Here is a 14,745-nt window from a genome sequence, read left to right as displayed (position 1 = left end):
TGGGCCGACCTAACCCAGCACTAGGTCCGGAGTCAGTGGATAGGATGAGACATCACCGACGGGAGGTATTGACCTTGACTCCGCGTACCAGAAGGTTCGTCTGTCTATACCCTGCCAAATCCCTTCCTCTGGTGCTAACAAATGGGGGCAACGTATCATATACAGCCTGGGATGGTGTTCTCTCCCCTGCCGTTTAAGTGCAACGTCGTCGTGAGGGACGGGAAGCGGGAGCAATTGATCAGGGACTGGCACGCGGCTGAGACTGCGCTGACTGCTTCATAGAGGATTCTGCAACATCCGAGTCTGTAGCTTAGAGAATACAAACAAATCACAATCCCGCAGAGTGGAGGTCAGGGAGAAAGAAGAAGGGGCGCCGCACTGTGGAAGTGATAACAAGTGTACGTACCTGTGCTCGACGCCCTCATGCGACTGTTACATCTGTTCAGTCCTTCAGCATTAGTGTTTGGGGTAGATTTCGAGGGTACAGGTCGCTGGTTCTACCGACTTTGATGAAGGACAGGTGGGCATGGGCGGTGGGTTCGTCTCCAAGGAGCCAAGGACGCATCTTCTAGCCGCCATGTTAGCTACTTCGACTTCATCCGATTATAACATTCAGGAGCCGAGGAGACGACGGGGTGGTCGGCTCACATTTCTTCGTCCTATACCCAGAGAATTCGCCGAATCGTCACTATTCGATTCGCGGCTTGAAGTGACAGCGCGAGGTGAGTACCTGGTCGTTGCTGCTCGTGGCCTTGGCGGTGCCGGTTTGGCGGTATGGGCGTTTCTGTGCTCCCTCGACTTGGCGACGTGGTGGAGGCCTCTGTTATGGAGTTCGTGGAGAGGAAGACCGCGCCCTTACGCAGAATCGGCGTCGGCTAGATAGCTGAGTAGAGAAAACGGTCGGGGGTGGCACAGGAGGAGATATGCTGTAGGGACGTAGGGCGCGGTGGTGGGCGGTTCTGACCCCGTTCTGGGGACGCAAGATGCTGGTTAGTTCTTCACCCTTTTTGCTTCTTTGCCTCTTTCCCTCTGCGCCCTTGACTCCTAGTCCCCTCATAAGTGGTGCCATAGTCGGCGTCGTCGTCATCGTCTGGTCCTTCGCCGAATGACTTCGGTTGGCGAGACTCTGGTTGTCTTCGAGCCATCGTCGTAGGCGCAATGCGGCCTGCGAAGCGTCGGGAGCGCGCTATTGACAAGGGTTGTTGGGCGTCGATGTTGAGGGAGGCAGACGGGGATCTACACAATCTGGTGAGTCCGCTTTTATTCCGATTATGTACGCGTCCACGTACATATACTGCCGTTCTCCTTGCCCTTCCTCTGCAGCCGTTGATGAGTTCCTTCTCATTGCTCCTTGCGTGCTACAGCCGTTGGCTCGTCGTCTCCGCCACTCGTTTCGCCCCGTCACCATCCTTCTTGAGTTGCCGCCGATGTTATATTCACTGTATGATTGAGTGGTGCTGTGGATGGCGCCTGGGGTCGATCGTGAGTTTGTACGAAACGAATAAGGAGTTAGTCAACGTACCTCAATAGAGGATTTGCCTTCTCCCCACCTGCGATTGTCTCCCTGATCGGGTAGTGTGTTACTTCATTGAAGGAGGGATCGGCTGCGATGGTGATGAATACATCGAGGGCATGGGGACGTTGAGGGAGGTGTGGGAGGTGCCGCCAATTTGAAGACGGACCGTAGGGGGGAGCTTGCTGATGTTGCTGATACGGGGTTGCGTTGGGACTATGGATTGCAGGATGATGTCCGCGATGATAGGCGTGACTTGCGAACAACTACAACTAGTCCCCCACTTACGCCGCCTACCTTGTCGGTCCCAGTATCATGTTCGATCGATCCAGTACAAACTTTCTTATGAAGATCGCCACCGACGGCGGTGAGCACAACTACGCCGCCAACTTCGACGCATCCTCCGACTACATCGCCGCCTCCGACATTATCGTCTCCCCCGTCAAGCCATCCTACAACACCTTCTACGTCTTCCCCCTCCTTGAGTTCAAGTCCAACTCCGGAGACGACAAGCACGTCGAGCTCGTCATCTTCGTCATCAATAGTTTCCGAAACCCCGACCACCACTCCGACCTCCACACCCCGGCCAAGCACGACGTTGGTCGTTACAAGCACCTCAGGAACTCAAGTTGACACTGTTACTCAGACGACTCTTGCGCCAACTATCAGCCGGAATGTCGCACCTACGACGGCTGCGAACGACCAGTCAAACAGCAATGGGTGAGTCATCAATGCCCGTGTCTTTGGAGATAGCTTACTAACTCTCGTCAGCTTCTTTTCCAACACCGGCGCTGTAGCTGGCGAATTCACGGTCGTCGGTGTGGCCATCTTGGCCGTTGTATTCGCCCTCATCACCAACGCTGTCAGAAAACATCGAGCTCGCAAGTTCGACCGTGAGATCGTGGACGCTGCTGCCGAGGCGGCGGCGCAAGCTCCAGCGTTACTCGACGACGACAACGACGACAACGACGACATATCGAGCGTAGGGCAGTTGGATACGGAAGAGGCGGTACCAGCGGCAGATACGGCGCAAGCAGAAGCAAGGAGTCATACACTGGCTACGACTCGGGCTATGGTCAACCGAACTTGGGGTACGAGCCCTACGGGATGAGCGAGATACCATCGAATGCGTCGGCCACGGGGCTCGTTGCAGGAGCAGGAGCTGCTGGAATTGGGGCAAGTGCTCTGGCACGGAGCGAGCATGCAGTAGAAGCACAAGGACTAGCACCTGGTGCAGGCGAGGCTCAGACGCCGTATCCTGCATTTGTTGCTCCTGGAGCCATGCAGGCGCAAGAGTAATGATTATGCGTTTCGACGCTGCTCGCTTCGGTGCGGGTGCAACCGGCGGAGCCACAGTCACGCACGGGCCATCGCAATACGCCAACGCTCCTACATCAGCCTCAGCGCCGGAATATTCTCGCGGATGTTCCCTCGGCTCGGCGAGCACAGGCGACTTATTCTATTCTGGGAATGGGTATCCACAGCAGCCAATGCCATCGCCGGGCTCTACGCCAACGACTGCTTCAACAGGATTAGGCAGCGGCGGGGGATCGCCTCAGGAGTCATACGCGGCGCGTTACAGGACGTGAGGAGGGCTGGTACCTCCGAGAGTCGTACCAGTTGGGTCGGACGGGCAGTATGCTACGAGGACGGTTTCACCCTTGCCGAATCCGTTTTCGCCAGGCTTGAGTTCAGGATCTAGTGAGGATAACGGATACGGTGGGATGGCGGAGAGTGAGGATGAGGACGACCAGGATGGTGGTGGGAGACGGGTGCTGAAGGTACGTGTTTGATTGGTTAGGTGATTGATACGATATGAAGCTGACTTGTTGCGTGTGCGTCGCAGGTACAAAACGAGGAAGAGTTTTGTCCTCCCGCCACCATCGGGTTCGTGTGTTCCCCCATCGTGATGTCGCCGAACCTCGTTTCTTTCGAAGGGCTGATCCATTAACTGTGGATCTGTCCTCATTATTGACTATTTATTCACGCATACCTTTCGTAACGTTCACTTCGCTTCACCCCCTTCACTTTCCATTTCCAGTATCACATCACCACCATGTACCGTCGGCGGCTCTCAACACCCAATGGTGACCTCTGGCCGATCGGCTACTCCTCCAGCAGCAGCATGACGACGAGAGGTACCACGGCGAACGGAGAAGGTATGGATGTAGGAAGCACTCTAGGGGGGGAAGGCGATGGCTATAGATACGTTGAAAGCTGGAAGAATAGATGAGTCGGGTGCATGCTCCCGAGAGCATATCCACGATTATCGTCAATTCGAGGTCTTATGGAATCGGGATCCCGACAATATCTGGATAGCGACGCTTTGGCGCGCTGGTGCCTTCTCGGCTGGTGCATGCGAGGGGTATTCCGAAGGTAGAGAAGTGGGTGAATATCGACCATATCATCCTGCGGCGCTGACGAAGACGCGTTTTCTTCACCTTAGACTCGGAGGGAATGTGGGCGCGCCGAGGAAAGGTTGGGGCTCTCGAGCGTAGAATAGGATGCGCCAATCCGTCAGCACGAGGGGGCGTCTAGATGGATACGAGAATGGAGAGCCCTCAAGACAAGTGCGTCAATAAAGGCGGCATACGGGGGGGTCATGAATCACGAAGAGTTCTGCTACGACGATTCCCCCACATTAGCATGGCCCAACGCCGACGGGCAGGCGATCCGCAGAGGACGTGCGGGTCTAGTCTCGCAGTTGACCAAGCAATGTCGCTGTACAGCCTCCTCAATTCGCAAGAGTGGATCCTCGTGCATGGATTTTCATTCTTCAAAGAGATCCCAGCATCGTGCCAGCTGTCCAGGACAGTACAACCCCGGCGACACGACCTTCGGGGCATCGGGCGTACACTGGCGTACACCCATTAGCCATCCTGCGCTACGTCGTTCCGTAAGGTCGGGTATGCGCTCGCTCGATTGCTCCTGCTAGCAAGGTTCGTTGACTATCACATCCATTTTTCAGCTCTGCCACTTCCGCGCCTATGTATGGCTTCGAACGGTCGTGGAGACACGATGCAACAGGATACGCACTCGAACAGTACTGCTGAGAATGTGAGTACGTTAACGGCAAGGCGCAGTTGTATAGCGTACGTGGTACAGCTATTGCGCTGCGTGAGACGTACCTCATAGTGTGACGAACACTTCCATAACACCAGAGTTTCAGCCCGCCAGAAAATTCGAGACACCACCTCAAGATCGCCGCCGTTCTGCTAACCAAGTGCCTCTGTATTCTACATCATCTGTCAACACCAGCAGTGATGTTGTAGTCCGACTAGTCTGTACTCGGTCACCTGCTTTCACATTCGCGTCTGCGTTTGCGTTTGCATTCGCGTTTGCAGTGGGGCGGGCGGGCGGGCGGCGTACGGTGCTTTGTGTTTTCCAGGGTCGTCGCATTCAAGCAACACCGAACGCGAAGGACTACATGGGAGCAGGTAGCAGGTGAGTCGTCTTTGCGCACGCGGGAATCGCCTACTCACCTACGCGACATTTGTTCCTTCCCCGTTCCTTCGTTCGTCCCCTTTGCCTGTCGTCTACCTGCATTCGTTCCTACTCCCTCCCTTCCTCGCATCACATCGCATCCCTCCTGTGTTTGCGTGATCTCGTTGAAAAGCTTTCTGGCGACCTAGTTTCTGCGCGGTTCGAGCGCCGGAGCGTCGTCTGACGCGTACTTGCGCACACTGACTTTTTCTTAGAGGATATGTTTTCTGCGCGAATTGGCGGGAAATTGTTTTTTGTGTTCAGTGCGCGGGCGGTGTAGTGGGTTGAACGGCGGCGGGGATACGAATGGGGACGGCGGCGGTGACGGTGGTGTGTGCGAGTGGAGACGGAGGCGTTGGCGCGGGAAGGGAGTGCGTTGGAGTTGGGATCGGACGGATCGGACGGCTAGCGAACGAGTGGGCGCTAGTTGTCGTAAACAGGGATCTGAGAGTCTGTACGTACAAATAAGTACCGCTGCTGATTCAGATGGGTTGCCAACCCATACTAACTGACTCCCTGCAGACCATCCACAGCGACGGTTTGCGGGTTTGACGACGTGAGTAGGGAGGTGTATTGGGCGAAGGAAGGGTGGGGTCGAGGTTTGCGTGCGTTGGTGGACAAGGATGGAAGTGGGGTGGGCTTTGATCTGCCAGGTGGACGGCGTTGGAAGGCGTTGGAGGGGAGCGAAGGAATGCGACGGGGTGAGTATGCGAGTGGGGATGGCATGCGAGAGAGAGAGAGAGGATGACGCGGGAATGCGAGTGCGAATGCGTAGAGTAGCGTAGTGAGAGGCTGCGTGAGAGAGGGAGAGTCGCGACGTGGTGTCATCGAGGCGTGTGTGCCAGAGGTGGTGACGTCGATGACCTGTGAGAGAGGGAGAGTTGTGTAAGGGCCCCATCGACTCGACGATTTGAGACGGCTCCTGTTATCGCCTCCACGGTGCGCTGCGCAGAATGGAAAAGGGGGAGTGTAAGCATTGCTAGGCGTCTGCCAGGTACGCTGCATGCAGGTGAGTCATCTTCAACTACAACTACGGGGAGCGATGGACCTACTTCGTGCGTCGTCTGCGCGCGCCTGGTTGTAGTCCTTGGTGAGTCATCCTGCTCGTTTCATTTGCCTCGCCCTCCTGTGGTCAACCTCCCGCCCATGTTCGCCTCGCTCCACGCTGTCGGATGGTCGCCGGATGCTTGGAGACGCAGTGGGTCGTACGTGACGATGACTTGGCTGTCATCCGCCTGTCCACGAGCTGGAGACGTCGAGGGCATCTCTGTGCAGCAAGCGCATCGACATGGATGAGTGCCGCTAGCGACGATGCTGCGCAGCAGACTGTATTGTGTTCGGGGTCGGCATTCAGCATACATTGAGGGTAAGTCGGCCGGCAGGGCGGGTCCGTGGAAAGGTGGCGGGATGTCTTTGCTGGTGCCCCGTAGATTGAGCAACGTCGGGAGCTGGTTGTACACGACGGTCGTCGGTGGAGGGTGTCTGCCTGCACACGCACACGCTCTTCGTCGCCATTTGCTCTATCCGCGCTGGTGAGTTTGATATCGTTCTGATAACCCTCGTCACCACGTACCTGGCTGTTCGTCACTCATGTGTGCTGTTTTCAACCCTCTTTGTGTCTATCCTGGCTGCTCTGGGACCTGCGTCATCGTAGCCGTCGACATGCTTGTACGTTGCGGTGGTGGAGTGGGACGTAATGAGAGGGTGAGTAAGAGAGTTGGGTGGCGGGAAGGGACAGCAACTGTAGTCGCATGTAAGTCTGTACGCATTCCGTGTGTCTGTAGTCTACGTACCTTAATAGACGTCCTACGTTCAACATTCAACACTCCCTCTTCCCTTTCTTCAGGGTGCGTGCGGCATAGGTGTGTACGCGTGGGTTGCGCGGTCCCAGTGAGTTCTCGCGCTTGTGCCAGCAGTCATTGTACTTGTCAACGTCTTTGAGCGTCTGCTTTGGCTGGCTGAGGGTGCTGTGCCGTTGTGAACGTTGTTGTTGAAAGGGACTTGGTGGTTGTGGTGCAAGTTCAACGGCGCTTGTTTCCCAGTCGTTAGGTAAGCTTTCTACGTTCCGTTCCGCCAGGCATCGACGGAGAAGGTGGAGGCACTCTCTAGTTCGACACTGATCATCAGTGTGCTGCCCAGACTGTAGAGGATGTCATGGGGAGCTCGCTGAGTTGGGTGACTTCGAACGGCGCAGGCAACTCGAACGAGCTGACTCTCAACGAATGTGACTGGCCGTGAGACAAGAGACGTGGACGTGGACGGACGAGATGGGGTGCGAGTGTGCGTGCGTGTGAGTGTGCGTGTGTGAGTAAGTTCCCGATCCGTCAAACCATGCACGCGACTGACTGAGCGCGAAACGAACAGGCCCACGAACGAATGAACGGGTCGCGCGCGAGTCCTTGACGACGACGGCAATGCGAACACAAGCGCATCGATTGCATCTACAACGAGGACGTCGTTAACGGGTCCAACCAATCAACGAAAGGTGCGTACCATCTTAATCGTGCATTCTTTTGCGCTGCGCTCGGTGTCGAGCGCAGGTTTCTTCTTTAATCCCGCCTTCGTCTCCCTCTTCGCATGTCAGCTTCCTCCTCCGCCTTCATCGCTCGCTCTAACCCGTCCTCCCTCTAGCCTCACCCTCGTCACGGTCGACACCATTGCTACTAACGAGGGTATCTGGAACAACAAGCAACACAGCTAAGTCCCCCCACACGAACGCGCAAAGACGCACACTTACCTCGTTCACCCTCCCTGACGCAGGATGTCGTTCAGCTCCTCTCGCTGTCTCGATGCGACACGCGAACAGGGTGCGTCGCGCCATGTTCGTGTTCGTTTTTTCTTGTTCTCGTCCCCTCTTCTTTCGTTCTCGTCTTCTTTCGTTGCCATTTCATTTGCTCACCGTCTCGTCGTATCCTTGTTCTTGTGCCCGCCTCGCCTTGCCTCGCTTTGCTGGCTCGTCCCGTGCCCGTGTCGTGTTCGCATCGCTGACCTCTTCACAGCACCCCAACATCCCCATAGCCCCCACAGCGCCCTGCTCCTTGTCTGTTGTCGCTGTCAGCGTGTCGACGACGACGAAGGTAGTTCCCTGCCTCTTTCTCTTTCTGTTCTCGTGTCATTTCTTCTCCTCTTCTTCTCATCTCTCGTCTTGTTCGCACCGCTGCTTGGCCTCCCGTTCAGTTCCCGTTAACATTCGCACCTTGGCGCGTTGTCCCCAGTTTCCACCGTGCGCCGTCGGAGTCGACGTTGGCGTTGGTGTTCGTGTCGGTGTTCGTATTCATGTTCGTGTTCGTGTGTGCATGTGCGAGGCGCAGCCTCCCCGCTTCCCCGCGTTCTTGTCCTTTGCGCGCGTTCCCTCCCACAATCGTGGTCGCGTTCACATCCTCGTATCCCTGTTCGTATTTGCGTTTGCGTGCGTGGTCGCCTGGGCAGTGCGCGCCCACGTTGGGATCGACACCCACCTCCCCTCACGTCGTCACCCGTCCTCGTCAGGATCCAACGTGGATCTGCGCGCACTCGCGCAGGAGCCTAGGGCGCATCGAGGCTGAGCACTGAGTACTGCGGTCTCGTCGTTAGCTCAATACTCGACGCGTGAAGTGGAGACACACGCACGCATCCTCGTTGGTCCCGACCATTCTGTGATTTGGTCGTTTGGTCGTTCGGCCGTCGGGATCAGAATCCCGCACCACGCGACTCAGCTCGCAACGCGCGTTCGTTGGCGTGCCACGAGCCGAGTTCTGCGCTCAGTGTTCTGCGTGCGTGAGTTTGCACTGGGGGTGTTTGGATTCTGCGTCGTGCGTCGTGGGTTGATGAGTTGGGGAGGTGGCGTGGTGGCGCTGGTATTTTGGAGGTGAGTTGGCGTTGCGTTGGGGATGGTGCGTGTGCGTTGGGTGACGTGTAGCCGCGTCAGCTCCAGACGGACGCAGACGAGGGCCTGCACGCTGGAAACCCGTTCAGGTCAGCGCAAACGCACGATGAGCGAAAACGAGGTGGGTGCGTACCTCGTTTCTTTTCCCTCGCTCTCTCGTTCTTGTTCTCGTTTTCTCATTCTCATTCTCGTTTCCCGCATCACCTCCGCTTCGTTTTCGTCTCCCTTGCATGTGTGCTCGTCTACCTCGTTTTCGTGTTCCCGTTCGCTTTCGATTTTCGTTTCGTCTCGGTTCATTTTCGTGTTCGCCGGGCCCGACTTGCTATCCCGAATTTAGGCGCCGTCTGACATGGTTTGACGCATTTCCTTCCATCTAGATCGAGAACCCGGGGCTGTACACGCGACGTTGAAGGCTGTGGCATGTCTGGCAGCGTTACGGCGGCGTTTGGGCGGTGGTTGGGGGGGGGTTTGGAAACGTTTGAATGCGTCTACTTGATTTGGGTAACGCAGGGACGCGTGGTGTGGTCGAGGGTGATAGGTAGCGGTAGCGGTGGTAGTTGGAGTTGGAGTTGGTGAGAGGAGGACAGCGAGAAGCGCTGGGGTGTCATGCGTCGCGTGGAGACGGGCGAAGAGTAGACCCTGGGTGGCGGGAGTGGTTGGTGGATGAGGAAAGGGAGTGGGATTGAGGGGAGAGTGGAGGCCGTTGAGAGAGAGAGAACGCGAGAGGTCGTCGACTGAGTGAGTGGATGCGAGGCAAGGGGAGGACGCGATTGCGTGGGATGTACGCTGACTCCCTCCTTCCTCCAGCCGTCTCCTCCGTCTCCCCGTCCGCTCCTCCCCGTCCTCGCCACTGTCCTCGCCACTGTCCTCGCAACAGCAATTCTGCGCCAGCCCAAGCTCGCGCCACCCTGAACGCACTCTAGGCCAGGCCAGGTCAGCGGCGCACGAAGGCACGAAGGACAAGAACGGAGGGCGAAGAGACGAGGACAAGGACGCAAGGCGAAGAGACGAGGAGGTGGAGAGATGAAGGGGTGGAGAGGACGAGAGGCGTGAGTGAGTCGCGAATAAGTCCATGGGCTGTGTCGATGGGCTGAAAAGGGTCGGATGAGGGTGGTGGTGGATGGCTGGACGATAGGCGAGGATGCGTGCGCGTGAACGTGGGATGTGCGTAGGGGGATGTATACGCAGGTGTGGACATTGGAGTGTTGGAGGTCGCGTGGGAGTACCGGCAGTGGGACAACCGAGGGCATTGAGAGGGATGGAAGGGAGTGTGGTGTAGGTGCTGGTGTGCCAACTGCGAATGCACGATGGTGCGAGTGTCTGAGAGCGTGTGCTGAACCCATTGCTGTCCTTCGCCAGAACGTCCGTACATCCCAGCACCTGCAATCGGCATCTGACGACCGGCTGCCCACCTGGCAGCGGTGAGAACCGTTCCTCCCGTTACGTTTGACGCGCGCCAGCAGCCATTGCGTTATGTACGAAAACCTACAATGTGCTATCAATGCTATTGTAACGGGTATTCTACATGTTACGCACCATCTCAATCTAGCTCGAACCCCGTCTACGTTGCTTGAAATCGACTTGCTGATGACGTCGAAACGGAAGGGAAGAGGCGTGGAAGGCAGCGACGTTAGTGAGGACTTTGCGCAAGAAACAAGCTCACCAAGCTTACCTAACACAGAGGAAGCGCCCGAGTTCTTCGCCATCGACAAGTCTAACCCAGTCTCTCCTATCCGAACGGGTTGTGGGCCACATTTCTGACACAACCCCTTCCCGTGCAGCAACATCCGCGACAGCGACATACCCTCCGAAACACGGTCCCAAGACGAAGTGGCTGCCGTGGAGGACGTCAGAAACAACGATGAAGCAGGGAAACACACACACACACTCTCTCTCTCGTTTGGTCTGGGCTGGCAGGGTGAGTCGTACACTCCACAAGATGGAGAAAGAAGTACTCACCTGTCCACACCACTCCCCATTCGTGACCCACGTCGTCTGTCTTACCCATGCGCTCTCCCGACCCCAACAGAAGCCTCGACGCGCTTGCTGGCCGAACTGGATCCCTCCAAACTGAATGGCCAGAAAACCTGCAGCGCAATGAACAACGCCCAGGCCATTGTCGTTGGCGGCATGGCGTCAAATGCCGTCCAGTGATTCCACGGGGGACACGCAGACGAAGAACGGGATGGCGCCGGAAGGGGATGGGAGTAGGAATACCTTGAGAGACGGCGTAACGATGGCAAAGGTGAGTACCTAACTAATATGTAATTGAGAGGTCACTCACCATCGTATTGGGATGCCCAGGGCCCGAGCAGCACCGCTGCCACATACCCTCTCATCCCCATGTCCGTTGCCTGGGCGCGATTGTCGAGATGGTATTTGACGGCTGCCCACATCGTCCGCTGAGGCGCTGCCTGTAGTTGAGAGGAAGGAGCTGCGGGAACCGACATCTGTATGCAGTCCAGCGTGTTGGAAGATGACGGTAGAACTTACCACGAGAGGCACCAGGTTCCCATCAACGGTGCGTGGTCTCTTCACTCTTCCTGTGTTTCCCGTTCGTTCATGTACCCGTTCGTGTTGCCTCCCCTTATTTCTCTCCTTCTTCCAGTTCGTCTCCCTTGCTCCCCTAACTCTGCACTTATCTCCCCTCCCTTCTACATCCCATCCCTCCGCAAGTCCCTCATGCTAACAAGCGTATCCCGTCGCAGTGATCTCGCCTCGTAACCGAAAGGCTGTCGGCGACGTGGCGGGTGTCGTGGTTCGCAGCTGGTAGACGAGGCCAAAGGCCAACTGGAGGAGATGGTGGAGGGAGATGCGTAGAGGCGGTCGTGCTGGTGTAGAAGCAGTCGTGCTGGCGTAGAGGCAGTCGTGATGGCATAGCGACGGCGAGGCTTGCGACCGTGATTGTTTGCTTTCGTTTGTGCTTCATCCCCCTGTGCGAATGACCGTACTTGGCAGCGGATGGAGATTGGGATTGGACGTCGTTGGGCGGTGGACTCCGCGGCGCACAGCTGCAGCGCATACCTCGTGTATGCACTCGCTGCGAACGTGGACGCAAACGCAAGCGCTAATGCGAAGGCAAGGCACTGTTACCCCGGAGGCGATCAGGCAGCTCCGGCGACTGCACTGGCACTGCGGGAGCGTGAATGCGGTGGATGTGGACGTGGACGCGGATGTAGACATGTGTTCGGGGAAAAGGTAAGTCCCTATGCTGTCGTCGTTGTGCGTTTCGTTTGCATATCCCGTCCCTCCTTCCCCTCCTCCCGTGTATTTGCCTTGTTCTCGTCCCTGCTCCTGTTCCCGCTTCCGCTACCATTCTCATTCCCCTGCGTCCTTGTTCCCATTCCCGTTTCACTCTTCGTCCCCGTCCCGCGCCATCACCCACTAACTCATACACGCCCCATTCACCTTCGCAGCCCGCAGCCGCAGACACCCTCAATGCAGGTGACAATGCCCGCCTCGCGCTGAGACTCGCAGTGTCAGTCGATCGAGACGCATGGCGCACGGCGAACGAGATCGTTGCACTCGTACTCGCATTCTCCCTGGCGCTACTGGGTGCGCGCCAGGACGTGGATCGGGGCTAACCCTGTTTTCTTCCCCTTGGGTTTCGTTCTCGTTTCCTCGTTTCCTCGTTTCCCACTCTTCATTTTGCCGTTTCCCCTTGAGTAAGTGCTCCTCGCGACGTCCCCGCTGACCTCGACTCGTTTATTTATGTTCTAGGTGCTTTGGAACGGGGGCAACGGTCGCGAGGGCGAGACGGTGCGAGACGGGACGAGGTGATGAGCTGGATGCTTCGAGTCATCGTCATCGTCGACGGGAGATAAAGGGTGCTGGTCGTAAGCGAGAGGTCGGAGTACAGGGCAGCGCATGTTGAAGGCGATAGGAGGGTTGAGAAGGGTAGCGCAGGGTATGTACGGCTGGGGAATGGCGTAGGCGAGGGATGCACTGCGCAGCATGGCAGGGGAGGACTTGAGGGACAGCCCAGGGCATCAGTGCAAGGTAGCATGCCACCAGCGCCGTCGAGACTTGCCCACGCTCGTTGCCCTTAAAGCTCGCGCCCTGCCAACTTTCTCCGTGCTCCACCCCTTAGTAACCCACACTGCCAACGTCGACGTCTCCTACGGGCGAGCCGAGCACGCCAGCACGCCTTTGCGCCCCGCATTTGCCTGGGGGGTGAACCCTCGCCCTGCATGCAGCTCACCCTTCCCTCAGCCGCATTAGCATCAAGCCTCGTTGTCGAATTCGCCGCCAGCGCCCTGCGGGGTGTTGAAGGGAGTGCGATTAAGTTGTGAGAGTTCGGTGCTGCTAGATATCGTAACGGTGAGTCACGCTATCTTCATGGAGGGCGTGCGTACTTACCTTGCCCTGCATCACCTGGCCCTTCTGTGCACCACTGCCGCTTCACTCAGTCCTCGCGCTACTCCTCGAAGAGTAGGCTGTGATTTGTTGACCCATTGTAAACGCCATCCCGAGGTCCCAGGACAAGTGTGAGCCCAGTACTTCGCCGTCGCCGTTCGAGGTTTGTCCGTAAACGTTGGCTTCAGACAATGTGAGTTCGTAATCAATTCAGCGGCAACATTGAGACTTACCCCATGTCATCGCTCTACCCTCGTTTGTCCAGCATGCGGGCCATCGTGTTCTCGCCGGGGAGACGTGGGAGAAGAGGAATTGGCGATCGAGCGGTCGAAGGACAGCGTAGACGAGCTGGCAGGAGGTAAGATGAAGTAGCTACCGCGAAGCTGCTGTGGTGCTTGCGCTGTAGAGGAGGCCGAGACCGGAGTTGCTGTTCGAGCATGCGGCTTGGGAGAGTCGGTGAGGGGGGCGAAGGGGATGGATGTATAGGCCTCTTCATCTGCCGACGCGTATTCCTCTCCGTCGGCGTCGACTGTCCCTCCAGAGTCGCGTTCGGTGTCGCTGGAACTATCAGGATTTCCTTGGTCGTCGACCTCCGGCGCGGGGATGGAGATTTCGACAAGGCGAGAACGTAGGGTGTACCGGCCTTGCCCAACTGGTTTGGCGGTGACGGCTTCAACCTGCACTGCCTTCGCCTTGCCTTTTCCTTTCACCGTCTCCGGCTCGCGTTCCGTAGCGTTAGACTTAGTTGCTTTGCTCTTTCGCCTCGCTCGCCTCCCGTCCTCCCATTCCTCTATGGCCAACTCGAGTTCGGCCCCCGTTTTCCTCTCGATCAGCAACTCTGCGACTCGGCCATACCCCATGTACGCTGCTGGTGTGTGCGCAAGGGTATAGACCCATTGGGATTGCGCATTGAAAGTCTACAAGGGGGAGGTGAGTTGGGAGAGAAGGCATCAATTTGTTCCCTGCTTACCTTCCTGTTTACATCCCTCTCCTGCCTTCCGCTTTCTCTCCTCCTGCCTCCCGCCTTTCGACTTCGCATCCCGCCCTCTGCTCCCCTTCTGCTCTCAATCGGTGTCGACACGCTGAACACGCTCAGCACCAGCACCAGCCAGCGCGTTCCCATCTTCGTCGCCACCATCCGCTTGTTGCCTGCACAGCAGCGTCTGTCCATTCGTGATTCTCGTTGGCGCTTCTGATATCCCAACGAGTTACTGACGTCCTCTCCGTAGCTCCTTTTCATCCTCCTCGTCGAAGACCGTCACCTGGCGTTGCGACAAGGCGATCCACGGACATTGAGCCGCGATCCCGCTGCCCCACGGTTGCAGATGTGGTAGACGTTCTACAAGCCTTCGTTGGACTAGGGCATCGTTGGCAACAGGACGTGCAGGGAAGGGTGGACGCTACTGGGGGATTAAGAAGTTCAGTGGCTTCATTCCTCAACGCGCTGGGTGCATACCTTATTCAGCGTGGCGCAGCTCGTCGTCATCATCTGTACGTGAGTCCCCTCACCGTCCTACCCCTTGCTGAC

The 14,745-nt window shown here is 57.2% G+C and overlaps 6 protein-coding genes across 6 annotated transcripts; 2 read left to right on the top strand and 4 right to left on the bottom strand.

Annotated features, from left to right (window-relative positions):
* Positions 1 to 998: 998 nt before the first annotated feature.
* PC9H_008273 (uncharacterized protein) lies at positions 999 to 1,345 on the bottom strand (the record flags this gene model as incomplete). Its single annotated transcript, XM_036777787.1, has 2 exons — positions 999 to 1,236; positions 1,290 to 1,345. The coding sequence occupies 2 exons, from the start codon at positions 1,343 to 1,345 to the stop codon at positions 999 to 1,001; spliced, it is 294 nt and encodes a 97-aa protein (XP_036631407.1).
* Positions 1,346 to 1,828: 483 nt separating this feature from the next.
* On the top strand, positions 1,829 to 3,464 carry PC9H_008272 (uncharacterized protein; the record flags this gene model as incomplete). The annotated part of the gene is made up of 7 exons (XM_036777786.1): positions 1,829 to 2,110; positions 2,160 to 2,233; positions 2,285 to 2,588; positions 2,695 to 2,868; positions 2,958 to 3,126; positions 3,197 to 3,294; positions 3,360 to 3,464. 7 exons carry the CDS (start codon positions 1,829 to 1,831, stop codon positions 3,462 to 3,464), a joined length of 1,206 nt encoding a protein of 401 aa, XP_036631406.1.
* A 105-nt stretch (positions 3,465 to 3,569) lies between these two features.
* On the top strand, positions 3,570 to 4,387 carry PC9H_008271 (uncharacterized protein; the record flags this gene model as incomplete). Its single annotated transcript, XM_036777785.1, has 4 exons — positions 3,570 to 3,672; positions 3,719 to 3,901; positions 3,960 to 3,991; positions 4,052 to 4,387. The coding sequence occupies 4 exons, from the start codon at positions 3,570 to 3,572 to the stop codon at positions 4,385 to 4,387; spliced, it is 654 nt and encodes a 217-aa protein (XP_036631405.1).
* Positions 4,388 to 5,256: 869 nt separating this feature from the next.
* PC9H_008270 (uncharacterized protein) lies at positions 5,257 to 6,261 on the bottom strand (the record flags this gene model as incomplete). The annotated part of the gene is made up of 4 exons (XM_036777784.1): positions 5,257 to 5,448; positions 5,510 to 5,995; positions 6,049 to 6,070; positions 6,134 to 6,261. The coding sequence occupies 4 exons, from the start codon at positions 6,259 to 6,261 to the stop codon at positions 5,257 to 5,259; spliced, it is 828 nt and encodes a 275-aa protein (XP_036631404.1).
* Positions 6,262 to 10,332: 4,071 nt separating this feature from the next.
* Positions 10,333 to 11,311, bottom strand: PC9H_008269 (uncharacterized protein; the record flags this gene model as incomplete). Its single annotated transcript, XM_036777783.1, has 6 exons — positions 10,333 to 10,346; positions 10,534 to 10,695; positions 10,748 to 10,766; positions 10,821 to 10,948; positions 11,037 to 11,078; positions 11,146 to 11,311. 6 exons carry the CDS (start codon positions 11,309 to 11,311, stop codon positions 10,333 to 10,335), a joined length of 531 nt encoding a protein of 176 aa, XP_036631403.1.
* Positions 11,312 to 12,577: 1,266 nt separating this feature from the next.
* PC9H_008268 (uncharacterized protein) lies at positions 12,578 to 14,706 on the bottom strand (the record flags this gene model as incomplete). The annotated part of the gene is made up of 8 exons (XM_036777782.1): positions 12,578 to 12,829; positions 13,063 to 13,166; positions 13,221 to 13,254; positions 13,313 to 13,399; positions 13,469 to 14,134; positions 14,188 to 14,366; positions 14,434 to 14,617; positions 14,674 to 14,706. The coding sequence occupies 8 exons, from the start codon at positions 14,704 to 14,706 to the stop codon at positions 12,578 to 12,580; spliced, it is 1,539 nt and encodes a 512-aa protein (XP_036631402.1).
* Positions 14,707 to 14,745: the final 39 nt, after the last annotated feature.

This window comes from Pleurotus ostreatus, assembly GCF_014466165.1.
Source record: "Pleurotus ostreatus strain PC9 chromosome Unknown scaffold_5, whole genome shotgun sequence".
Lineage (NCBI taxonomy): Eukaryota > Fungi > Basidiomycota > Agaricomycetes > Agaricales > Pleurotaceae > Pleurotus > Pleurotus ostreatus.
This window is presented reverse-complemented; position numbering and strand designations above follow the sequence as displayed.